Genomic DNA, 26,292 nt, shown 5'->3' on the forward strand with positions numbered 1-26,292 from the left:
CCGCCCCCGCGTTGCCTACAACTCCCGGCGTGCCTTGCGCCGCAGCGCCGTGCGCGCCGGCGGGCTCCGTGCACGATGGCTGCTGGGAGATGGAGGCGCGGCCGCAGCGGGCGCGGGGCACGCCGGGATAGGCGCTGTCTCCCGAGCGGAACCCGGCAGTGGCGCTGGGGCGCGCTGACGTCGCGGGCTGTCTGACGTCACGGAACGGCGTGACGTCACGGAGCGGGTGACGGGCAGGAAGGCGGGGACAGGGAGGTGGCGGCCCGGGGAGCGGCACAGTCACTCGGGTTGGAAAAGCCCGGCAAGGTCATTGAGGAGTTAACGTGTCCCCAGCCCAGAGCCTGCCTTGGGCACCTCCAGGGACAGGGACTGCAAGCCTCCCCGGGCAGCCCTCTCCGATGTCTGGCATTTTCTTCCGTCAATAAATTCTTTGTAATATCCAATCTAAACCTCCCCAGGCCCAGCCTGAGGCTGTTCCCTCTCCTCCTGTCCCTGTTCCCAGAGCCCGACTCCCCCCGGCTGTCCCCTCCTGTCAGGGAGCCGTGCAGAGCCACAAGGTGCCTCCTGAGCCTCCTTTTCTCCAGCCGGAGCCCCTTCCCAGCTCCATTCCCTTCCCTGGACACGCGAAGTGGCAGCGGGAGCCTGCCCAGGACAGAGCTGGGAGCAGAGGCTGCTGTCAGTGCCAATCCCCTCCCCACTGCTGGGGTGACTCCCCTTCACGCACCCCTCAAGCTGCTCTGCTGTTGGAGAATTTATTCTTTCAAACTTCTCTTTTAACGTGCCAACTGCACAAATGCAAATGTTTAAACCCACAAGCAGGGCTGTTTAGTGGGTGGTGACTCGCTGTGAGCTCATTTCCTGGACACTTGAGTCACATGCTCTGAGCTGTGGGGGCAGTGTGGCCATAATTCCATGATGTAATCCATAATTTCATAGCTCCTATGTACAAAATGCCATGAGGAAGTCAAGTTTGAGTACCTCTGTGTCATCTAGAGACTTTCAACTTCTCTTTCTTTGTGCTTGGCCTCAACCACCTGTAAAAGTGATAAACCCCTATCTCCAGTCACAGCAGGGTTGTGACAATAGTTAATTAATAAAAACCAATCATGTTTGTCACTGGAAATCACCCTAGAAAATTAATCACTGCTTTGGAGAAGGGCTGGGATATCACACACCACATGGAAAAGAGGAAAAATGACCCAACAAGTGCTTGTTAGGTAAGAGAGCTTTTTTGTGTCCCATAGAAGAGGGAGAAGCACTGCTCTGGGAAACACAAAGAACATCCTACATAGCAGGTGGGAGTTCAGCAAGAGCCCTGTAATGGCTCCTGCCCTGCTCCATCTTCTCCCCAGCACTGCAGGTAGGTAGGAAAGGCAAACAGGAAAAATCACTGAGGCTCATGAACACTGCCAGGGCAGGAAAGCTGCAGCTGACAGCACAGGAGGCTGAGGACAGGGGGAGGGAGGGTTTGTACGTGCCCTTTTCCTCTCCCCACACAAGTGCTGGCTGTCACTGACCACCACAGATCTTTGCTCTGATCCAGTTCTTCCAAAGCAGAGTTCTTTGGTCCTGGGGTTCTCCTGGGAACTTCCAGAAAATGCCAAGATGCTTCTGGAGCTGGGTTTGTAAACAAAACAACAGTGCCTGGAACACAGGATGGAACCAGAGAGAAAATCAGTGCCCTGAGCACCTCCAATCCACCCCAGCCAGGGCAGGGCTCTGCCAGGGAAACAGAAACAGGGAATTCAGGCAGAAACCTTTCCTGCAGGAAATGGAAGAGCTTGTAGACATCTGAGTTTGCAGGAGCTGAGGCAGCTGGACTAGAGCAGGGCAGGGAGGACAATCACTCCAAGGTTTACTCTAAGAGGACAATCATTTTGCTCAGGATAAAACTTGCTCTGGTTCAACACCATCCTCTGTGCAAACAGCTATCAAGCATCCAGGGTGGCATCTTGAGCTCTCCTGTCCCCCAGTTGTGTCAGGGGAATCCCCAGCCTTGTATCCCTCAACAGTCACACACAAGGAGCTGTGTGGCTCTGCTCCCACTCCCTGAGTTACACCCAGTGCAGCCAGCTGGGCTCCAGCATCCCACTGAGATGGGAAAAGCAGGATTTGGGAAAGGCAGGCCAGGTGTCCAGACAGGGCTTCTGAGCTGAAGGAGCTGCACATCATCACCCCAAAATAGACTGACTGCACAGACCACACAATGACACCTACAGTGTGGGACAGAGGGGAGGGAAATAGGAAAAGTATATTTAGCCAACTGTTTCCTGATCCTGTTCCTCTTCTGGGAGAGCAGAGTAAAACAAACACTGTGGGTAAACAAACTGTCCTTCAAAGCAGACAGGAGCTTTCACAGACACACCTAAGGAGGAAGGATCACCTGGATGTCCCCAGCCCAGCTCATGCCAAGCACATCAGGGAAGGATGCTCTGTGCAAATTGGTAATGAGGTCTCAGGACCCCCCTGCAGCCTCCTTCCTTATACTGAGGCAGAATCATGGAATTAGAGTGGTTTGGGTTGGAAGGGATCCCAAAAATCATCTCATTTCATTCCCTGCCATAGGGATGACACCTTCCACTGTCCCAGGCTGCTCCAAGCCCTGTCCAGCCTGGCCTTGGGCACTGCCAGGGATCCAGGGGCAGCCACAGCTGCTCTGGGCACCTGTGCCAGGGCCTGCCCCCCCTCACAGGGAAGAATTTCTTCCTAATGTCACATTTAAATCTTCCATCATCTTGAGGCCATTCCCCCTTGTCCTGCCACTCCAGGCCCTTGTGAAAAGTCCCTCTCCAGCATTCCCTTAAGCCCCTTCAAATACTGGAAGTTGCCACGTTTCAACACATCCCTGTCACCTCTGGGGCCTGGTTCCACCTTCTCCACCCCCTTCTATGAGGAAGGGGCAAGACTCCTCCTTAACCTCATGTAAACCCTCAACAACCCCTTCTCCCAGCCTCCCCAGAAGCCCTGAGCTCCATTTCCTCCCACCCACCAACTGCTAGAGGTGCACAAACATCATGAAAAAAAGAGAAATGAGCAGGAAGTAAGTTAGGAAGTGAGTGAGCAAAGTGAATTGGTGGCAGGACCCACCCAGAGTGGAGCTGTGTGACTGTGTCCCAGGAGTGACAGTGTAACCCATCATTATATGGTGCAGTCAGGGAGCACAGCATACAGCCCACTGCAAGCAAGCTGGTATTTTTAACATTTTAAGATTTAAGGAAGGAGACAAGAACACCTTGAGGTCAAACAATGGGCTGGATCAGACCAGTCAGACCAGTAATGCTGGGCTGACTGCTGCAGTGCCAGAACAGCCACAGAGTCCCAGAAACAGCCAGGATTTCTGTACCCAGGGCTGACTGAAGCCTGCACCACCTCTGGATAAACAGGCTCAGAATTCAGCACTTTGCACCCACAGACACCTCAGCAGCTCATCACACAAACTCACCTGGGAAAGTTTGGCTTGGCTTGCCCTACACTTGGAGCAGGGAGAGACTGGGAGAGCAGATCATGGGGACACACATCCCAGGAAGACCTGGGGGCAGCAGGGATGTGCAGGTCTGGGTGCAGACCCTTCCCCAAAAGCCAATGCATCCTGTGGCAGCTCCTGTTCCAGCTGACACTGGAACACTGGCTCCATCACAGGTTTCCTGTGAAACCCAGCCAGGTCACCCAGCCCTTAGTGCCCTTGCTAAAGAGAGGGGTCACATTCAACTGTTCCCAGGGATTGACTCATTGATGTCTAAGGCACTCAGAAATCCATGGATCTGGGAAAAACCATGAACAAACACTGTGGAGAGAACAGCACTCAAAGAGAAGAGCCCTTCCCCCCCACCCCAGGTTCCCACACAGACTCCACACTGAGGTCCAGAGTGTTTATAACGTGTAGTACAGACACGGTGATCTTTCTACTGAGACAGACAGAGAGAAGATACCAGACTAAAGTTTATCAGGGTATTTCTGAACAGTGTTCCCAAAGGATCTCAGGATGAACTTGCTTCCACTAGGAAGGATGTTTGCTCTCAGAAGGGCCACCCAAATACTGGGCAATACAGCTTTTAGGCCAGAAAAACCACAGATGGGACAGGCTGTGATTTGCAAAGCCACCTGATTTCAGCAGCTCTGTTTGTAGCACGTTTGCATGGTCCTTCTTCTTTCCCTGATTCAGGGATCTTTGTCTTTCTTGCCCTAAGCTGACCCATGGTGCAGAGGGACAAGAAATAATGGAGCCACTCTCTTCAGAGCCTTGTAGGCGTCAGCGGCCTCCAAGCAGTCCTCTGCCCAAGGATGGGAAGAACCAGTGGAGATGGAAGCCATTCTCTCCCATATCCATCCATCTCCCCAGAAGAGCTTTGGTCTTTTCCACGGGGATAAATTTGAGCACCAAGTCAGCCAGTGGCAGCAGCAGCCCCCAGCCACACAGTGGCCGTGGGCATTGTCACTCCGAGGTCTGGATGTACACAGGGACAGCCAGCATGGCGCAGGGCCCGTCCGAGGCCGTCTGCAGCTCTGCCAGGGCCAGGTTGGAGGCCATGCTGCTGGGCTGCCCAGGGACCAGCTCCGAGTCAGCAGCTCCTGACCCCCCAACCACGATGGACAGCACGGCGTCCGACTCCTGGAAGGGCTGTTTGCTGGGGCCCCCCTCGGGGGGGCTGTCCCCGGCAGCGCCGTCCTTGAGCAGCGGCAGCCCCGGCCTGCGGCCCCGCCCCGCGCGCTTCTTCTGCGCCTTGCGCAGCTGCAGCTCCTTGTCCTTGGGCGAGCCCAGGCGGCACTTGTGCTCCCGCAGGTACTTGTGGCGGGTGAAGCCCTTGCTGCAGGTGGCGCAGCGGTATTTGTAGTTGCCGGTGTGCGAGCGCTGGTGCTCCACCATGTGGGCGCGGCGGCTGAAGGACTTGTTACAGTACTGGCACTTGTGGATCTTCATCCCTGCGCAGAGAGCTGAGTTAGACCCGGCCATCCCCGCAGGGAGAGCCGACAGCTTCACCGCCTCCTCCAAGGAGGCGCTCCCTCATCAAAGGGAGGAGACATTGTGCCACACACAGTAAAGGGTGGGTGGCTACAGCTTCAATGGCTGTGTTTAACCATTGTTTTAGTCCTTCCTAAAGTCACAGAATATCCTGAGCTGGAAGGACTCACCCAGGGCAGCTCCTGTTCCTGCACAGACACCCCATAACCCCACCCTGAGCATCCCTGGCAGCCTCGGGGCCGTGCCCGTTCCCTGGGCAGCCTGGCCACTGCCAGCACCTCTGGGGAGAACCTTTCCTGATCTCCAGCCTGACACAGCTCCAGCCATGCCCTGGCTCTGTCACTGTCACAGAGAGCAGAGATCAGTGCCTGTCCCTCCAATGTCCCTTAGGAGGAAGCTGCAGACTGCAAATAAATATTCTTACCTCAAGTAAGAGCATTAACCTATCACCAGAAAAACACATCAAGTAATTGTGATGGAAATGTAAAACAATCTTGAAGAATTGATTAAAGTAAATAGTAATTTTACAATACAATTTGTAAAAAATAGTAATTTTTTATAGTAAGTCATTTTTACCTTTTCTTTACACTCCAAAATATGGGAATGTACAGCCTGAAAGAACTCATGACTGCACTACTAGCCCATCCCATCTGATCCCATCTTGCAGGGCTTTGGGCACAAGGAAAGATGTCCAGTTTTACCCTAAAAGATAAAAGTCTGATTGTTCCCTGGGGCATGAGGATAAATAATGGGAACAAATTATTTGTCTTTATTAGAATTGGAAGCACTATTTTTGGAACACAAGAAGGGAATCAAATCCCATGAGATCTTTTTTTTTTGCATGTAAGATGGGATGGGGAGGAGTGGACAGAGCATTCTGGATATTCAACTGATAGCAAACAGATCAAATAATCCAACTCAGCTCCTGAGTCTCACCAGCAGGCCCTGCCTACAGATTATATTGCCTTAGAAACCAGCCCAAAGATTAGACACAATCCTGAAAAGACACTCAAACAGGCCTGCAGCAAAACAGAGATAAAAAATCTAAAGCTAGTAAATGATTCTTTGATTCTTATTTCTTGGCTTAGTCCTTCTGTCACATGCTCCTGCAGCACCACAGTCACTGCATTCCCAGCCACTCACCTGAATGGGATAGAATGTGAGCCTTCAGCTTGTCAGGCCTGTTGAACTCTTTATTGCAGCCTGTGTGGCTTCTGCAACAACAACAAATGCTGGTGAGATGTGGGAATCAGCTGAGGAGCAATGTATAGACAGATCCCAGATCATAAAGAGACTCTTCTCCTTAGCAGAGGAGAACATCTCCTAGATGTTTATCTGGGTGCAGCCTTAGTAGGAGTTCCACTATTTCAGCCTTTCTGGGGAGGGGCAAGGACTAAACAAACAGCCACAGGGACATGTGACTTTTCCTGAACTACACATGGTCTGTCTCTCACTAGGCATGCTCTGAAATGCAGCAGGTTCAAGATCCCAGCTAGAGCCAGAAGTATTCTGGCAGGAGGTACGAGGTTGGCTGGAGCAGGGAGAAGCCAGTCAGTCTTGTCTATCTCAGAAAGTCCATGGCTGTGCCATGGATTTGGGTCTGCTCCTTCCACAACTCAGATCCTCTGCCTTGTAAATTAGGTCGTATGTTGTCACATGCTTTTGGAGACATGGCAGTGAGTGAGAGCCCACCATCCAGGCAACCTCTGTGGTCAAATAATGCTCCTTCTCTTTCTAGTGCTGCCCCAAGCTCACCATGAAGGCAGGAGTTATTTTACAGGGCTGATGAAGCAATGAAATGTGGCCCTACAGGAAGGCAGTAACAAAGAATTGGGACTCTGTTCAACAGCACACAGCATTCCAACCTCCCCACGCAGCCTGGCAGGTGTCACAGTGTGCCCTAGGACACCTGCAGGACCCATTCCCCCACCCCAAGCCCAGCTATGTTCAGAAGTGCTGCCATGTGCAGACAGTACATACGAGAAGGGACATTTGTATTTCTTGAAGGGCTCGTGGATGAGCATGTGGCGCTTGAGCTTGTCCTTGCGATTGAACGCTGCCTCACACACCGAGCACTTGAAGGGCTTCTCACCTGGGGAGGAGAACCAGGGCTCAGGCACAGCCCAGACACACTGGCTGCTCTGGCCATGGACAGGGCACCAGGCCAGCTGTGCCACACTATAGGCTTCCCTGCCCTATGCATAAATCACACAGAATTAGGTTGGAAAAGAGATTTGAAATCATTGAGTCCAACCTGTAACCTAACACCACCTTGTCAACTAGACCAAGGCACTGAATGCCACACCCAGTCTTTTCTCAAACACCTCCAGGGATGGTGACTATACCCCTTCCCTGAGCAGCCCATTCCAGTGCCTGATCACCCTTTCTGTGAAATTCTTCCTGATGTCCAGCCTAAACTTCCCCTGGTTAAGCTGGCACAGCTTAAGGCTGTCCTCTCATCCTGTTGCTGGTTACCTGGAAGAAGAGACTGACCCAACCTGGCTACAACCTCCTGTCAGTGAGTTCAGAGAGTGATAAGGTCACCCCTGAGCCTCCTTTTCTCCAGACCAAACAACCCAATCTCCCTTGGCCAATTGTCAATAAAATAATAAATGGATTGGCACAACCTATGCTGCACACTGCTCCTGCTCTCCAGCACCTTAGCTCTGCCACCACAGCACCTGTGTCCATTTCTAACTAGTGCAGAGCTGGGCACAAGGCTGAACCAAACCCATCAATCTGAAACCACATTACTACAAATGACTCAGAGCCAACTCTGTGATCCCTGCTACCAGGGCCCAGGGCAGGCAGGGCTGTGGCACAGAGGTGTGCAGAGGAATGTACCCGAATGGATGTGGGCGTGCAGCTTGAGGTAGTGCTCCCGCCGGAAGAACTTCTTGCAGATCTGGCACTTGAACTTGCTGCCCCCGCCATGCGTGGGGATGTGGCGGCGCAGGTACCGCTCACAGGGGAACACCTGAAACACAGAAACACACAGCTCACAGGGGAACACCTGAAACACAAACACACAGCTCACAGGGGAACACCTGAAACACAGAAACACACAGCTCACAGGGGAACACCTGAAACACAAACACACAGCTCTGAGGGGAACACCTGAAACACAGAAACACACAGCTCTGAGGGGAACACCTGAAACACAAACACACAGCTCTGAGGGGAACACCTGAAACACAAACACACAGCTCTGAGGGGAACACCTGAAACACACACACACACAGCTCTGAGGGGAACACCTGAAACACACACACACAGCTCTGAGGGGAACACCTGAAACACAGAAACACACAGCTCACAGGGAACACCTGAAACACAAACACACAGCTCTGAGGGGAACACCTGAAACACAGAAACACACAGCTCTGAGGGGAACACCTGAAACACACACACACAGCTCTGAGGGGAACACCTGAAACACACACACACACAGCTCACAGGGAACACCTGAAACACAAACACACAGCTCTGAGGGGAACACCTGAAACACAAACACACAGCTCTGAGAGGAACACCTGAAACACACACACACACAGCTCACAGGGAACACCTGAAACACAAACACACAGCTCACAGGGAATACCTGAAACACAGAAACACACAGCTCTGAGGGGAACACCTGAAACACACACACACACAGCTCTGAGGGGAACACCTGAAACACAAACACACAGCTCTGAGGGAACACCTGAAACACAAACACACAGCTCTGAGGGGAACACCTGAAACACAAACACTCAGCTCTTAGGGGAACACCTGAAACACACACACACACAGCTCTGAGGGGAACACCTGAAACACACACACACAGCTCTGAGGGGAACACCTGAAACACAAACACACAGCTCTGAGGGGAACACCTGAAACACACACACACAGCTCTGAGGGGAACACCTGAAACACAGAAATACACAGCTCACAGGGGAACACCTGAAACACAGAAACACACAGCTCACAGGGAACACCTGAAACACAAACACACACAGCTCTTAGGGGAACACCTGAAACACAAACACACAGCTCTGAGGGGAACACCTGAAACACACACACACAGCTCTGAGGGGAACACCTGAAACACACACACACACAGCTCACAGGGAACACCTGAAACACAAACACACAGCTCTGAGGGGAACACCTGAAACACAAACACACAGCTCTGAGAGGAACACCTGAAACACACACACACACAGCTCTGAGGGGAACACCTGAAACACAAACACACAGCTCACAGGGAATACCTGAAACACAGAAACACACAGCTCTGAAGGGAACACCTGAAACACACACACACACAGCTCTGAGGGGAACACCTGAAACACAAACACACAGCTCTGAGGGGAACACCTGAAACACAAACACACAGCTCACAGGGGAACACCTGTAACACAAACACTCAGCTCTTAGGGGAACACCTGAAACACACACACACACAGCTCTGAGGGGAACACCTGAAACACAGAAACACACAGCTCTGAGGGGAACACCTGAAACACAGAAACACACAGCTCTGAGGGGAACACCTGAAACACAAACACACAGCTCACAGGGGAACACCTGTAACACAAACACTCAGCTCTTAGGGGAACACCTGAAACACAGAAACACACAGCTCACAGGGAACACCTGAAACACAAACACACACAGCTCTTAGGGGAACACCTGAAACACACACACACACAGCTCACAGGGAACACCTGAAACACAAACACACACAGCTCACAGGGGAACACCTGAAACACAGAAACACACAGCTCACAGGGAACACCTGAAACACAAACACACACAGCTCTTAGGGGAACACCTGAAACACAAACACACAGCTCTGAGGGGAACACCTGAAACACACACACACAGCTCTGAGGGGAACACCTGAAACACAAACACACAGCTCACAGGGAATACCTGAAACACACACACACAGCTCTTAGGGGAACACCTGAAACACAAACACACAGCTCTGAGGGGAACACCTGAAACACACACACACAGCTCTGAGGGGAACACCTGAAACACACACACACACAGCTCACAGGGAACACCTGAAACACAAACACACACAGCTCACAGGGGAACACCTGAAACACAAACACACAGCTCTGAGAGGTACACCTGAAACACACACAGCTCTGAGGGGAACACCTGAAACACACACACAGCTCACAGGGAACACCTGAAACACAAACACAGCTCACAAGGGAACACCTGAAACACACACACACAGCTCTGAGGGGGACACCTGAAACACAGAAACACACAACTCTGAGGGGAACACCTGAAACACAAACACACAGCTCTTAGGGGAACACCTGAAACACAGAAACACACAGTTTTGAGGGGAACACCTGAAACACACACACAGCTCTGAGGGGAACACCTGAAACAGAAACACACAGCTCACAGGGAACACCTGAAACACACACACAGCTCACAGGGGAACACCTGAAACACACACACAGCTCACAGGGGAACACCTGAAACACAGAAACACACAGCTCACAGGGGAACACCTGAAACACACAAACACAGCTGAAACACACAGCTCACAGGGGAACACCTGAAACACAAACACAGCTCCCAGGGGAACAGCTGAATCACACAAACACAACTCACAGGGGAACAAACACACAGCTCAGAGGGGAACACCTGTAAACACACAGCTCAGACCATCACAGAGCTGGTATGGGGGGTGTAGCCAGGATAGAAAACATGAATCATGGAATGGGTTGGGTTGGAAGGGACCTTGAATATCATGCAGTCCCACCACCCCTGCTGTGAGCAGGGACACTGCCCACTATCCCAGGTTGTTCCAAGCCCTGTCCAACCTGGCCTTGGACACTTCCAGGGATGGGCAGCCACAGCTGCTCTGGGCACCCTGAGCAAGAAGCTCAGTCACTGCTTTCCCAGGAAGGATGCACTGTGAAAACCTTCAAGATTGTATGAAGAAAGTACAGATAGAGCTTTAAAAACAAGCCAACAAAAATTCAAAATGGAAGCAGCACCAAAACTTTTTTAAGAAACACAGAAGCTGAAACCTTGCTGTCAATTGTGTAACACCACAGTGCTGAGGACCAGCATCCCAGAAGAATGCCCAGGCTCCCAGAAGTAGGACAGGCTGGGCAAGGAGTTCCTACCTTCCTCACAGAGTTAACTTCACTTTCTGCTTCCTCACAATGTTATCCAAGGCTCCTACTCATGGAGCTGAGGACTGCTGTCCCCCTCAGAGCCCCTGCCAGGTGTCCAGGCCTGCTCAGGCTGTGCTCAGCACTCACCTTCTGGCAGTGAGGGCAGGGGAAGTTGTGCGTTGCTGTCTGCAGATGGTGCTCCAGGGCTTCTGGGGTGGAGTATTTATTGACACACTTCACACACCTGGATGTGGAGAGAAAGCACAGAGCCTGTGAGTGAGGCTACTGCAGCAAACCCTACACCACAGGCAGACCTGCCCAGCCCAGCCAGCTTCCAGGGTGATCTCTGACAGAGCTGATACAGAAAATAACCAGTCAGGTGCTCTAAAACCTCAGCAACCCACATGCCAGCTCACACTCACACTTAGCATCCTTCAGAGAGGATGATGCTGGAAAACTGGGTAGAGAAGCCTTTAAATACTAGTGCACTTGCCACAGGCTGCCATGGGAACACCCAGACCTGAGCACATACTGCTTCCTCATGGAGACAAGCTTTAGGTAAGGACTTCACATTATTTCAAACACCTCCTTCCGTCTTCATTGCTTGAAGACATCAGCCCCCAGAGAAGGAGCTGAGAGTGGGGACACAGCATGGCAGGGGTCACATCCTGGCAGTGTTTCTGCCAGAGGGCTCTGCCAAAGCTGACTGGCAGCAGGCAGTGGAGACAGGCACCATCAGCAGTGAGGACAGAAGCACTCACACCCTGTTCCTGATATGAAACCACTTCTCCCTAGGTCAGACTAAAACCCCCTCAAGCACAAGCAGGGATCTGATCTGATCTGACTACTGAGCTGTAGAACAAAACTCTGTAGTGCAAGGATAACTACAAACCATGGTCTAGGCAAAAATTAGCAGCTATTTATTCCATGAAGTTCCTAAGTGACTCCAGTATCTCCTGGGCTTCCTGCTCTCCCCGAACATTTCTATGGGCATTTCAAAAGCTATGTGGAGCTCTTTGTGGAACTCCTCACACTTTCCCTCCATATTAGCATAAAAGCTTTCCAAGAAGAGATCCTTTTGCAGCAAAGGCACAGGAATTTTTTTTCTGGGCATGGCACCCACAATCCCTTTGCTGCAGGTGAAGAATCACAGAGAACAGGCTGGGAAGGGTTTCCCTGGCTCTCTGAGCCAGCCCAGGGCAGGTTCAGCTGTGCCCATCTCACTCTTGACTGGCAATAAGAGGTACTGCAGTGATGGGATTTTTCCCACACAACCAATGCCAGCGTTTCACTGTCATTCCAAGAGACTCCCTGCATTCCAAGTGCTTGGCCCTTGCAGTCTGGTGGAGACACCCCCCCATGTGCCACCAGAGTGTCCAAAAGCACCGTGGCCACAGGACCCAGGGCCCCCTGTCCCCTCTAAGGCCCCAGCACGCATGCTCTGCACCCACTCACTCCTACAAGCCTTGTGAGCAGCGATTGTACTGTACTTGTAGACGGCCATGTCCTTCTTGGGGCTGTGCTGGGGCAGCAGGCTGTGCGAGTACTGGTGCACACCCAGCTCGTACAGCGACGGGAAGTCCTTGCTGCACAGGTGGCAGCGGTAACTCAGCTCCTCCTGGTGGCTCTTGATGTGCTCAAGGAATGACTCCAGCTTCTGGAAGGTCTGGGCACAGGTCTTCACCACACATTTGTACACCTGGGAGAAGGGAGAGCAACTGGAGAGGCTCACCATGGAAATGAGCTGGGCAAAACCTCTGCCAGCAGGCAGAACTGCCTTCCTTTCTGGAAAGGAGCACGGACTGTCAGGGTGCGCCCCCGAGAAAGCAAGGAGGGACAAAGGGGTGTTGATGTGAGGGCCAGAAAACACTGGAGTGGGTAGGACCACAACATCCCAGAACTGATTGTCCCAGAACCAGAGAGCTGCCACTTAGACTGAAAATTCTGGACTTCACAGAACCATAAAGGTTGGAAAAGACCTCCAAGGTCAATGAGTCAAACAGACAGAACACCACCTTGTAAACTAAACCTCAGCACAAAGTAGTCAGTAATTGAACACTTGCAGGGAGGATGACTGTACCACTTCCCTGGATAGCTCAGTCTAATGCCTGACAACCCTCTCACTAAAGAAATTCCTCCTGATGCCCAACCTGAATCTCCCTTGGCACTGCTTGAGGCCGACTCCTCTTGTCCTGTCCCTTGTGGAAAAAGAGCCTGACTCTCCCCTGGCTGCATGCTCCTGTCAGGGAGTTGTGGAGAATGAGGAGGTCTCCTCTGAGCCTCCTTTTCTCCAGGCTGAGACCACCAAGCTTCCTCAGCCTTACTCTCTAGAACCCCTCCCCAGCTCTGCTGCCCTTCTGTAGACAGGCACCAGCACCTTCACATCTTTCTGGAAGTAAAGGGCCTAGAACTGGACACACTTCACTTCTCTGCTTCCTCTCTAGCCACCCAAACCTGCTTGGCTGAATTCTCACCCAGTTTCCAAAGGAGTTTTCAAAGCCACCCAGACCACACAGCTACAACCCTGAGAGCTGAGCTGCATGTGAAGAACTGGCAGCTCCCCACACCAAAAGGCTCAGGACAGACCCAATAAAGAGTGCATCCTATGAAGCCAATCCCAATATTGCCACCCACACAGGCACCCTCTGCCCCTACCTGCTCATTCTTGTGCTGTGTCATGTGTGATTTGAGCTGGAAGTAGGTGTTGAACTTGCTGGGGCAGAACTGGCACTGGTAGGAGCTGTCAATCAGGACAACCTGCTTGGCCTCCAGCTTGCCCGCCTCGCTCTCCTCCAGGGGGCTCAGGTCCTGGGGTGGGGCATTCCTGGAGGGCTGGGGCAAACCTGGGGACAGCAAAGTCACAGCCTGCCATGAGACAGCTCTGAAAGCTGCTCTGCAAGCACCATGGACACACCAGGTCAGGCTCTTCCTCCCTTTCAAAGACAGACTTTAGATCAGATGAATCTCATTAACAGGGTTGTTTAAAATTTGTTGAGATTTTTAAGGGCTTTGACTACTTACTCCCTCTTCTCCTCCTTAGCCCATTCTCTTTTTCCACAGATATAACTGCTCTGTGGAGCAGTCAGAGAACAGGCCTCCACCAGTGAACCAGAGCCAGATTTACTCCCACCACTGGCAGGACACAGGAGGTAAGATCCAGCCAGTGGCTTACAGTCCATGATGCCTACAAAGAGCAGCTCCAGTTATCCCTTGTCCTAGACATGACACTGTCACTGCATTCCCTCCCCTCTCAGGTCTGGAGCCACCAGCAGAAAGGGGATTCAGACACCAGCAAGGAGCTCTTCTCTGCCTCAAGTATTTCTAGGTGGCCACTGTGGCCAGATCCAGCCTGGGCATGACCTGCACAGTGCAAAGCCAGAGCATTGGGCTATCCTAAACCAGCAGCTGTCAGGGTGTGGCTAGGCCAGAGCTGTCAGATGTGGCTTCTTCACTGCCAAGGAGTGAGAAGGGGAAGACACTTTGCCCTGTTTATGCACATACTGGGACTGAGTTTGGAGCCACTGCCTCCACCAGGACCTGAACCCATCATGGGGGTATGAAATGATGCAGCTTCCAGCTGGAGCTGAGCAAATGCCACTCTTAGTGTGAGACGCTAAACACTAGCAAGGAATGCAAAGAGTACAGACAGCTCCCTTCCCTCCCTGTGTGGAGGTGCAGAGATCTGCAGCCTCCTCACACCACTGCTCTGCCCCACACACAGCATCCCCAGCAGCACACCTGTGTTGTCCTCGTCCTCAGGCTGGCTGGGGTTGAGGGCCATGACCTGCACAGTGATGGAGCTGCGGGAGATGGTGCAGCCCAGCCCTGGAGGCCACACTTTATGGGTCTGCATGTGCTTCTTCACGTTGGACTTCTGGGCAAAGGCTCGGCCACACACGATGCACTGGAAGGGCTTCTCACCTGTGTGGCTGAAGGAGAAGGCACCAGGTGAGCAGCTGGTGGAGAGAGGAGGCAGCCCCAGGACAGGGCCCGTGGAGAGGTGGCTGCCAAAGGAAGTGCTGTACTTAGTTTGTAAGATCACACCTGGACCCACCAAACAAGGGCTTTGAGACCTGATTCACCACAGGAGGTGGAATGTGAGAGGCCTGGGGAAACAAGGCTGGGACACAAACAAAGCACCTGTGGTCTGGGAATGACAGGGGATCAAAGGAAGAAGCAAGGGAGGAAAAGCTCTGCAACAACATCAGGGCATTCTCTGTCAGGGTCCCTGCACAGACCTTGGGGACCTCAACACTTTCTACAAGAGTACAAGCCTTTTATTCCTTGTCACCTTTCTCTCTCCTGCACACATCTCTTCTAGCCTGCAGAGCCCTGATCTGCCTGAATTTGCTCTCCCTTGTCCAGAGCAACAAGGTCTTTCTGCTTCAAGAGAAAGTGAAGAGTACAGGATGGGAAGAGGTGCAAAAACCACTTGATCTTCCATCTGTTCCAACTCCAGCTGACTCCACTGGGCAAAAAAAAACTCTGCAGATTTCAACCTCCCTCCTGCCAGGGAAAAGCTCTCTGATTAGAGCTCCCTGCATAGACACTGAGCTTGGCTTACACTTTGCTAACAGCAGCAAACAGGAAGGCTGCAGCTTGCTAGGCAGGGAAAGGAAAGGGAAGGGCAGAGACAAGCAGTGGGAATGCTGCTACTTCAGTGAACAGGTGACAAGAGGTTTGGCTGTCAAGGTCTCATCAGCAAGGAAAATGAGCCTCCAGTCCCAGCATGAAGATCACATCCATAATACAGCCTTCACTCCAGTCACTGGGGAAAAGGTATCCTGGAGTGAGAGGAATGAAGGATCCTTCTCACTGCAGCACAAATTCTGGGATATAACAAACCAGACTGCACAGACTCCCTCAGCAGAACTGTGCCCTGCTCCAGCCCAGCCACTCTGCTGTGTGCAGGGCAGGGCACTGTTACCTCCTGATGTGCTGCTGCAGGTCAAAGTTCTTGGTAAAGGCCTTGTCACAGTATGTGCATTTCAGCTTGGGGGACTTGGGTTTGCCTGAAAGGAAGAGGAATGAGATCACACAAAAGAACAAGATCACTGGCACAGCCCTGTCCTCACTGCACTCACAGGGCCCTCACCCCAAGACATGACTGTCCAGGACCAAGAACAAAAAGCTTATGGAAAGGTAAGATCTGCCTGGCCTGCCTGGGGAGTGGTGATTGGCACAAACATTGATTGAACACAGCCTGAGCCAACTCTAAACTCCTGGGCAGTGTAGTCTGCTGGGGCAGGGCATCCCCCTCAGGCAACAACCACTGCCTTCCAGGGACCCTTCCAGCTACAAAGCACCAGCCTTAAAGGTGCTTTAGGCACTGGGAAAAGACACAGCACAAGTGAGAGGAAGAGCATCAGCTCTGTCTTTGCTGTGAACCCATCAGGTCACCCACCAGTTTCATCCAAGGCCATCATGTTTTCCCTCCAGAGCTGCATAGCCAATGCCACCCCTCAGTAGCCCCAGCTGGGACAAACCCGTGACCCCCAGGACAGGCTCTGGAAGGGACTCACCTTTCTGCAGCCCACTCAGGACAAGCCCAGTGACCCCCAGGGCAGGCTCTGGAAGGGACTCACCTTTCTGCAGCCCACTCAGGACAAGCCCAGTGGCCCCCAGGGCAGGCTCTAGAAGGGACTCACCTTCCTGCAGCCCACTCAGGACAAGCCCAGTGACCCCCAGGGCAGGCTCTGGGACTCACCTTCCTGCAGCCCACTCAGGACAAGCCCAGTGACCCCCAGGGCAGGCTCTGGAAGGGACTCATCTTCCTGCAGCCCACTCAGGACAAGCCCAGTGGCCCCCAGGGCAGGCTCTGGAAGGGACTCATCTTCCTGCAGCCCACTCAGGACAAGCCCAGTGACCCCCAGGGCAGGCTCTGGAAGGGACTCACCTTCCTGCAGCCCACTCTCGTTCTTGCAGCGGCGAGTTTTGGCAGCAGCAGGGGAATCAAAGCCAACCACAGAGCCTGCTCCTGCACTGCTCAGGGGGGTGGGAGCACTGGTGCTCTTGGCCTTGAACCCCTGCTTCCCAGGGCTGTACACAGGGGGAGAGGGGTACACGGGGCTTTCCACACACTGGCTCGGTACCTGTGACAGGGCAATTCATCAGTGCAACAGGTTTGTTACAGAATTACACCATGCCCTAACTCCCATTTCCACCCACACCAGGCTGCAGTTGGGTTGACTTTTCTTCTGCCAAACTGGATCAAATTTCTGGTTCACCAGTTCAACAATGTGTCTCTATCCAAAGCTAACTTTCTGCACAGTGTGAAACTCTTCCACTGAACATCAAAATGCATCCAGAAGTTATTATAGCAGGAACAGGGCAGCAAAGAAACACTCTGAGAGAGCTGTTTTGTCCCTTATCTATGTCTCATGCCTAGGAGAGTTTCTTATCCCTCTGGACCAGATTAGCAGAAGGATCACTGCTGATCTTGTGGGTTCACACCAGTCAGGAAGCAGGGATCTCCAGGTCCTGCTGCCTGTCTTGGCAGGACTGCAGAAGGGAAGAAAGGCACAAGGAAACTCCAGGTGCCACAGCACATCTGTTTATGTCAGCATCAAGATTAGAAAAGAATCCTTAAGAGACAGAGGTATTAGTCTGGAGTGATAGTTCACAGGCATTTCTGCTGCTCACTCTGATAAATTAACACAGATCACTATTTATCCAACATCCACATCCATTCCTGTCCACTGGCACCTCCAGAGGAAGTGCCAGTTACACAGGAAGGATGCCACACCCAGCAGCTCCTATTGTGAAGGGCAGTGCAAATGTAGAGACTGCAAACAGCTGATTCACCAGCAAATCCACCTGGCCTGTGCCATTCTTTAGCAAAAGCCACCTTGACAAAGCCCATTGAGATTCAGACTGGATTCTCCACTCCACATAAGCCTGAAGTGTGCTCTGTGCATCTACAGAAGGTGAGCCTGTCACCTCTACTCCCTTCTACTACCAACATATGCAGGTATCACTTGACAAATGTTCAGGGCCTGTGCCAGTCCTGTCTCTCTTAGCTGTTTCTCCTGTTCTCAGAATCCTCATCATCTTACCAAACTCCTTCTGTGTGCTACCTTCTCCCAGAGAAAGTAACTGTTGTCAAATATCCCAGACCATCTTCCCACACTATAATTCCACATTCCTCAACGATGTGGATAGCACTTGGAGCAATCTGGCCCAGTGGGAGTGTCCATTCCAAAGGCAGGAGATGACCTTTAAGGTCCCATCCAAGCCAAGCCATTCTGTGATTCTCTGCGGGCAGACCCTCAGGAGCAGCCCCGGCCTTACCTCCATGGGCGGGTAGGGCTGCATGCCCAGGGTCTGGATCTCCACGGTGCTGGACGCTGCCATGGGAGCAGGGGCACTGTACACCTCCACCACGCCGCCGCTGCCGCCAGGCTGCCCCGGAGCCGCCAGGCTGGGCGGGGGAGGCGGGGGCTGCGGAGGGGGCGGCGCTGGGGGCGGCGGTGGGGGCGGGGGCTGGGACAGGTAGCCAGCCCCAGCGTGCATACTCATGCTGCTCTGCAACCAGAGAGACACAACACGTTGGAAATGCAGCAGCCAGGAGCTGGAGGGGCTGCTCCCTCACACACGTTCCCCATCCCAATTCGCCTGCAGGAACAGCAGTGATGTCTTGGCACAACACAGCACATCCAACTGGCAGGCTGGACCAGACTGTGCTGGAGGCCTGGCACTACCTGCAGGTACACACTGCCTCCTCCACAACACAATCCCTCAAGCCCCACTGCTTTCATTGCTTTGTTTTTAAAGCTTTTAATCCTCCTGCTTACAAGGAATATTTTCAGAGCATGGCATGTACAGCCCAGCCAGCCTGGGGAGGGCCCAAACAACCCTCCCAGGAGGAGAGGAATCCATGGACAAGGGTCCCAGAAGCCAATCATTATATGAGGGCTCAAAAAAAACTGGAGAGACCACACTAGAAAGATCTGAGCATCCAGCAACAAACAAGTTTGTGAGCAACACCAAGCTGTGTGGTGCAGTCAAAACACTGGAGAGAAGGAATGAGGCATCCAGAGGGATCTGGACAGGCTTGAGAGGTGTGTCTGTGTGTAAAACCTCAAGGAGTTCACCAAGACCAACTGCAAAGTGCTTCACCTGGGTCAGGGCAATCCCAAGCACAGATAAGGCTGGCAGTGAATGGACTGAGGCCAACCCTGAGGGAAAGGACTTGGCAGTGTTGATGCATGAGAAGCCCAAGGTGACCCAGCTGTGGGCACTTGCAGCCCTGGAAGCAAACCATGACCTGGGAGGCATCCCCAGCAGTGTGGGCAGTATCCCTGCAAGTGGTCAAGGCCAGGCTGGACAGGGCTTGGAGCAACCTGGTCTAGTGGAAGGTGTCACTGCCATGGCCATGGGGTTGGGTTGGGTGAGCTTTACCCACAACTCCTTGGATCCACAGGTGCCCCTTACCTGCACTGGGGGCTGCACTGCTGGCATGGGCTGGTCCAAGGAGGTGAAAGCAGACATGGCTGACATCAGCACCTCATCACTGACCAAGATGTTCCCCTGCACCAGGGTCTGAATCAAAGGTGATGGGGGAACCGTGATGTACGTAGAGATTTGCTGAAAGAAAAATAAAGATATACTGTTAACCAGCAACAGGACAAAACAATACCCAATAAACAATGGCATTGCCTTTTACTGAGCCTCAGGGTCTGTGCTTTCACAGCCTCTGGTCAGCAGTGAGCCACAGCTCACTGTGCTGCAGCTTATTAATTATCTGCAGCTTCCTGCTGAGTCCATGGGAGTTCTTAGCTCCACAAACATTCTTCAGAAAGAAGGAGAAAATATCACAGTGGTACAGAAAGTGGCCATTGGCTGCAATTCACATCAGGGGTTATTAAACAAGATCTGCAGAACAAACTGGTCACAGACAAGTTCAGGCCTCTCCTGGGTGCCTGCCCAGCAAGGGAAGGTGGAAAACGCAGGAAGGCTGCTCTGGATGAGATGGTGAATGTCAGGCTCATGTCTTCAGACTTCACTCAGGTTATAGCAGGGAAGGGAGGCTGTTGAATTTTTTGGCAGTAAATAACCTGTGCTTGAAGCTCTGGGAAGAAGCTCTATCCACTGGGACTACATTAACTTGCAAAAAGCAGTTGGTTTGAAAGTACTTTGGAAGCAACAGCCATATTACATGTTATGCACCAGGGACTCACACTGGAGGATTCTCTAGGGAATGAGAGTTACTCCAGAGGGGATATTCCCCCAGCATTCATCACAACACATTACATGGGCTTATTTGCAAGAATAAGAGAGAATGGATGTGGGGATGAAGCTCCTCCACTTCTGCCTACGAGCCAGACCATGGCCTGGGGGACAGCAAGAGCCACAGTCCCCTGAACACACTAAGAATGCACCCAGGCTTGTTGCCAGGCTCTGACCCTGGGGCTCTTCAGTGGAGCCCAGGTCTGGCTGCAGCACAGACAGAACATGAAACCCCTTCTATCCTGTCCTGGAAAAAAGTCTATCAAACATTCCTGCTGCAGGACACCTCACTGCAGAGGGCCCCACTTTAACCACAAGGTGAAAAGCCAACAAAGGGACAACAGCTGAGCCTCCTAGAAAGGAGCTCAGTCCCGAGGCACCAGTGGATGTAGAAGCAGCAGCCCAAAGCCCCCAGCCCAGCAGCAGCAGCAGAGGCTGTGCTGCAGCAGGGTACCTGGCGGCCGGCGCCGGGAGCCGGCGGCACTGAGGTGATGGACGGGCTGTACACGCTGTTGGTGGCCAGAGACACTGAGGAGAGGGACGGGGCACTGCCCTGGCACTGCTCTCTCTTGTGGGTCATGAAGGCAGGCAGGGAGTTGAACTGCTTCTTACACTTCCCACACAGGAACACATCTTCATCATCTGCAATGAAGAACAGAGCTTCAGGCTTCTCCTGCATTCCCCAGTGCTCCACTCAGCAGCCACAATGTAGGGTAACACCTTTGGATCCCAGCACCTTGAGGACATCATCATCAGGAGACAGCAGCTGCAAGGGCCAAGCTGTCCCTCCTCCCCTAAAGCCAAGTGATGTGACTGAGCCCATCTCAGCCCTGCTCCCACACACAAACCCCACTGTCTCCCTGGGACACTCTAATCCCACTGTCTGTCTTCTCATCCCAAACACAGGAACAACCAACCTTGTTCCTGTAACACACTCTGCTTTTAGTCAAAGCAACTCCTTTCAAAGCATCAGCATTATACTGGCTGAGGCAGATTTTATTACTCAGATTGCACAAAGCACAAGAAGTACCTTGGATAAGGGTACAGTGTCTCAGATTGTGTCCTAATGCCACCCTCCACAACACTGCTGTTTTTGGTACCTATGCCTGATGTTAGAAGCACAAAGACAACCCAGTTACATGTCCCAGCTGAAACCTGCAGGGTTAGCAAACCACACACCATTTGCACTCCATGCAGGCAGACTCACAAGGCTGTTCCCCTGTCTGAGTCACAGCCTGAAGTTGACCATTTTGGGGGACACAGACTGTAACTCCTCAGGGGATAACACCCCATCCACCCAGCAGGTTGTAGTCCAGCACTGTGAGGGTCCACATGCACATAAATTACCAGCTCCCATATTCATTCATACAGAGATGCTCCAGGACTGGAACACCTGAGCTCTCCAGAGAAGGAGTGGAGATTAAATAAAAAAGCATGAACAGGAACAGGCACTAGATGTGGGGACAGTGGCTTCTCCCTCCCTTTGTATCTTTATTGGAAGCTCCTGGTCAGGTCTGCTGTCATGACTGCCTCCAAAATCATCACTGCTCACTTGGGCACTTGTCCCTTCCTCCTGCTCTGCCTGGTGCTGCTGAGCATAGCAGCACCGTCCACACCCAGCTGTTCTGCCAGCTGTGCACACTGCAGGGCAGATGTGCAGCCCTCCTGCCCCTGCCCTCTCTCCCAGTGGCACCAGGACTCACCCATGGGCTGGATGACAGCAGAGGAGTTGACATTGGGAGCAGATGGATCCGTGACACCTCCTTGCCCATCCAGTAAGGACTGCACAGCCAGCACTGTCTGATTATCCATCCCTGAAAGGAGACACAAGCATGGATGGTAAACTGAACACAGCCACACAGCACGTTTGGGCACTGGGAGCTCACTCCTGAGCCACTCTCCAGCTGCTGCTCTCCTCCCAGAGCCACTCACCTTCTCACCCTCCACTCCACAGCACTAACTACCACACAACAGCAACACTCCCAGCTGTGTTCAGAACTCCTTAGGTGCAAAAAGAGAAGGGAAGAAAGACAAGGAAAGCCAGAAGAGGGTTTGGTTTCAGGCACTTGATGCTTATAACACTGGGTATGAAAAGAGCTGAGAATGTCCCAGGAGTGTGGGGATGAAGGGCAGAAGCCTGAGTGGAACTGCCCAGGGATGCAGCACAGACACTGAGCTCAGGGCAGGCAAAACCCTTGTGTGCAGCAGCTCTCCCAGCAGCAGTGTGACAAATGTCTCTGCTTCAAAGACCAACATTCCAAGATCTGATCAGATACAGGGCACACACACCCAGTCAGGTTTGTTATTAGAATCAGCTTACTTGCTTTGGCATAAACATTTTCCACTACAGCTAAAACATTTTAAAATATTCCAGATAAATACAGAAGATTGGGACTGTTCATCAAGGGAGACAACCTGACCAGCAGCACAGGACTGTGGATTAAGAAAGACACACTCTTTCTTTTTAGAAATTGAATGTAAAGACACAAAGGACAATCTGATTTTGAAAGAAAAAGAGCAAAAAGGGGTGATTTTTTATGCATCACTCCTTCCTGTCACTCTTTTATGAACTCACAAAGGAAGCAAATGGCACAGAAGGTTGTATGTTATATCTTGTGCATTACAGGAGAGAAGAAAGCTGGAGGGGTCTTAGGTACTTTTTTACTTCCAGATCTTTTTAAAATGAAACTGCCAAGCTCTGAACTCAGAATTATGTGCTACAGGAAAGGAAAATCAGTTGTTCTGATCAGTCCTAAGCAGTGAGGTAAAGACTGTGCTGAGATGAGGAGAGGTTGCTCAGCAGAAAGCAGCATGAAAGACAATGAAGCATCATAGCAGATCACAGCAAAAGGGAGCATCCACCACCCCAAGTTCCTCCCATAAAATTTCTCCTGAAGAACTGGAATGTTAACTTATTGATGGGGAGTACCCATACAATCTACAGCCTTCTAAAGATGTCCTAAATATTCATTTCTCCTGCATTTCCAGACATTTCCTTAATGTCACATTAAGGTTCTGTGAAGACATTTTTCCTCCTTTCACTGAGAAGATGCTGCAAACCCTGCTCATGTCCCTGGGTGAGAGCAGCACCACCCTCCAAGGGCACAAGCAGCTGTTGGAAGGCAGCAGATCCCACTACATCACACACTCCCATCAAATTCCCACCATGCCTATGGGAAGCCTTTCACACAGATCACAGAGGCACAGCAAAGCTGCAGGTCCAGTTCTGCAAGCCTTGGCTTGCAGGGGGAGCTGGAGCCAGCCCTGCCAGCAGAATGCCACTGGAACACTGCTGGGAGGATCTCCTCACTGCAGGCAAAGCCCTGCTCTAAAATACACCTCCTCCTGCACAAAGAACTCTGGTCAGCTGCAAAGGGAGCACTGCAGGCTTCTGACAGCACAGCCAAAGCAGACAGAGACATGGAGCAAAAAGAAGCCACAAGGAAAAGAAGGATCAAAAGTTCAGGTGAAGTGTAGCGAGGGGATAATTATGATTGCACAAACAGTGCCACTCCTGATGTGCCTGGCACTGAACAACTGGGTTTCCTTCTGGCACAGAATCAGATATTCCAAGGAAAAAAGCCAAACAATTGCCTTGATCCCACCAGGAGGAAGAAGCCTGAGGAGAGGCCAAGACCTGAAGACAATGATGCAGCAACATCGTCAGTGTTGCACTCAGCCACTTGATGGAGAAAAAAAGAACAGAGAAAAACAGGACAACAGAAATATTTATTTGGCAATTCAGAGATCCTGCACTTCACTGTGAGTAACTGCACATCACCACACTTCCCAGAGGGAAAGCCCTGAGGACATGGCTAGCAATGCATGAAGACAAGCTGGCAGTTACTTGGTTACATGGATGCCAGTCACAGCCAACCACAGACTCCAGGAGAAAGCTCTGGATGGATGCTGCCCTGCCTACAGCCAGCAGCATGCTCTTCAGTTATGGAACTGAAAACATCTAGCTCCCTCTTTCCTGGCAGCAGCAGGAGCTGAAAAAACCAAGGTGATTTGGAGAAACCAAGATAAAAAGCACTGGACTACAGGTCTGTGCTTTTTTTCTTTCAAACTTCTCTCAGCTGGAGATGAAACAAGACTGTTCATGTCACCCAGGTGCTAATATGCCCTCCTGAAAAAGCCTTTTTTTCTGACAGGAGCAACAGGTGCTTTAGTGACAGGTAAAGATGCACCTCTGCCCTGCAGCACCCTGAGACCAGGCTGCTCTAAGAATGCCAAGTCACCATCGACTTGTAATCCAATCAACAAGACAAAACAAACAAGCTCGGGCACTAAAAGCTGCCAATTGCTGTGGGCTTAAAAAAACCCACACTTTTTCAGTTTGCTAAAAAGCTTTTCTGTCCTGAATGCTGCAGGGAAACTAACACAATGAGGAGCTGATTGCATAGAGGAAATAGGGACCTGATTCAACACAGGATGCTGGAAAAGGCACCAAGTAACCTGACAAAATAGAGAATAATATTTATTCTCTGTTCCTCTCTCTGCTGATGTAGTCACAGGTGATATTCAAAAGCACAGGTAACAATCCCAATGCCATGCCTTGCAGGCAGTGGTGTCTCCCCATGTAAAGGAAAATACACCTGTAATCCAATTCAGGAAATCAATGCCAATGAAATAGTTTCTCTCCAAAGAGGCAGTCCAGTGTCAGACTGCCACAGCTTGGCACATCCTCCTCGGATGGCATCTGGCTCTAACAATGTCCCAACACTAAAGCAAGATGCATTTGAGCACAAACTCACCCACACAACAGCCACTGCCCAGGCTGTGCCAAAGAGCACAGTCACAATTCAAATACACATACAGGGGCCAGCAGCCACCCAGGCACTATCCGTGGGGCTGGCATGGAGCATGGCACAGAACTGGGACTGGCAGTGTGAGCCCCGGGGTGTGGAGAGCATGGGGGACCCCAGCATGCAGGGACCTGGCTGGCACGGGGGTGTTGAGGGCTCCCTGGGCACAGAGGTGATGGGAATGCCCCAATGTGCAGGGCAGACAGCCTGGAGCACCAGGGACAGCATGGGACGGAGTGTCCAGGAGCACCAGGCACAGGGGCAAAGTAGGGATGAGGTGCCCCAGAGCAGCAGGAACAGGGCAGGGTAGGGATGAGGTGCCCCAGAGCAGCAGGAACAGAACAGGGTAGGGATGAGGTGCCCCAGAGCAGCAGGAACAGGGCAGGGAGGGCACGGGATGCCTTGGGGCGCCGGGCAGGGATGCGGTGCACCGAGCACAGGGCCCGTGGTTAACGAGGGCTGCCCGCTGCACAGGGCACTGCGCTGGGCGGTGAAGCCGCGGCGCACAGGCAGGAGGTGGCAGAGGGCGGGGGAGCGGAGGTGACAGTGGTGCCGCAGGGAGCGTGGAGTCCCCGGGCTGCGGGCGGGGACTGCAGCTGCGTCCGCGTTGCGGGAGCCAGCCCGGGGTACCGGGAGCGCCACACGCCGCGCCGGGCCGGGCCTCACGGGGCAGCCCCGCGGCGGCCCCTCGCCCCGCGCGGCGGCGGCGCTGGACAGGGGGAGCGCGGAGGAGCGGGGGTCGCGCACCCCGGCTGTCGCCGCGGCCCGGGAGGTCCCGGCGCGGCCCCGGTCTGGCCCCGTTACCTTCCAGCGCCTCGAAGATCGCCTGCGCCATCTTGGAGCGGCGGCGGCAGCGGCGCCGCCAGGGGGCGCCCGCCGCCCGCTAGGGGCCCACAGCGCGGGAGAGGCGGGGGAGGCCCCAGGGGCGGGGGGTCGTGTTCAACCCGGGGCGCGGCGGGGCGGCACTGCGACAGCCCACGCGGACCGGGCACGCACCGCCCGGCGGCCGCCCCTGCCCTCTTCGGCCTTCCGGCGAGCCCGCCGCGGCCGCGACCCCCGGCCCATGACCGGGCTGTGCCGGGCCGCGCTCACAGCGGCGCCCGCCGCCCTCACGGAGCGGCTGGGCGGGACGCCTCGCTTGGCCCCCATTGGC

At 52.9% G+C, this 26,292-nt stretch overlaps 1 protein-coding gene across 1 annotated transcript; it reads right to left on the reverse strand.

Annotated features, from left to right (window-relative positions):
• Positions 1–3,860: 3,860 nt before the first annotated feature.
• On the reverse strand, positions 3,861–26,264 carry ZNF341 (zinc finger protein 341). Its single transcript, XM_079321999.1, has 15 exons — positions 25,944–26,264; positions 22,035–22,145; positions 20,786–20,973; positions 19,537–19,689; positions 18,394–18,627; positions 17,000–17,195; positions 16,031–16,115; positions 14,842–15,032; positions 13,759–13,946; positions 12,594–12,802; positions 11,251–11,347; positions 7,805–7,937; positions 6,941–7,052; positions 6,104–6,174; positions 3,861–4,920 (listed from the first exon to the last, which is right to left on the reverse strand). The coding sequence occupies exons 1-15, from the start codon at positions 25,972–25,974 to the stop codon at positions 4,433–4,435; spliced, it is 2,487 nt and encodes an 828-aa protein (XP_079178125.1). The 5' UTR covers positions 25,975–26,264; the 3' UTR covers positions 3,861–4,432.
• Between the last annotated feature and the right edge of the window lie 28 nt (positions 26,265–26,292).

Source organism: Erithacus rubecula (genome assembly GCF_903797595.1).
Source record: "Erithacus rubecula genome assembly, chromosome: 18".
NCBI classification, from domain to species: domain Eukaryota; kingdom Metazoa; phylum Chordata; class Aves; order Passeriformes; family Muscicapidae; genus Erithacus; species Erithacus rubecula.

Coding starts and splice junctions, on each gene's coding strand:
- ZNF341 (XM_079321999.1), bottom strand. CDS start 25,974: ATGGCGCAGGCGATCTTCGAGGCGCTGGAAG. Junction 13,947..14,841: donor TGAGGACGAGGACAACACAG/GTGTGCTGCTGG, acceptor TGCTGTCCCCAG/GTTTGCCCCAGCCCTCCAGG. Junction 6,175..6,940: donor AAATACAAATGTCCCTTCTC/GTATGTACTGTC, acceptor TTGTTGTTGCAG/AAGCCACACAGGCTGCAATA.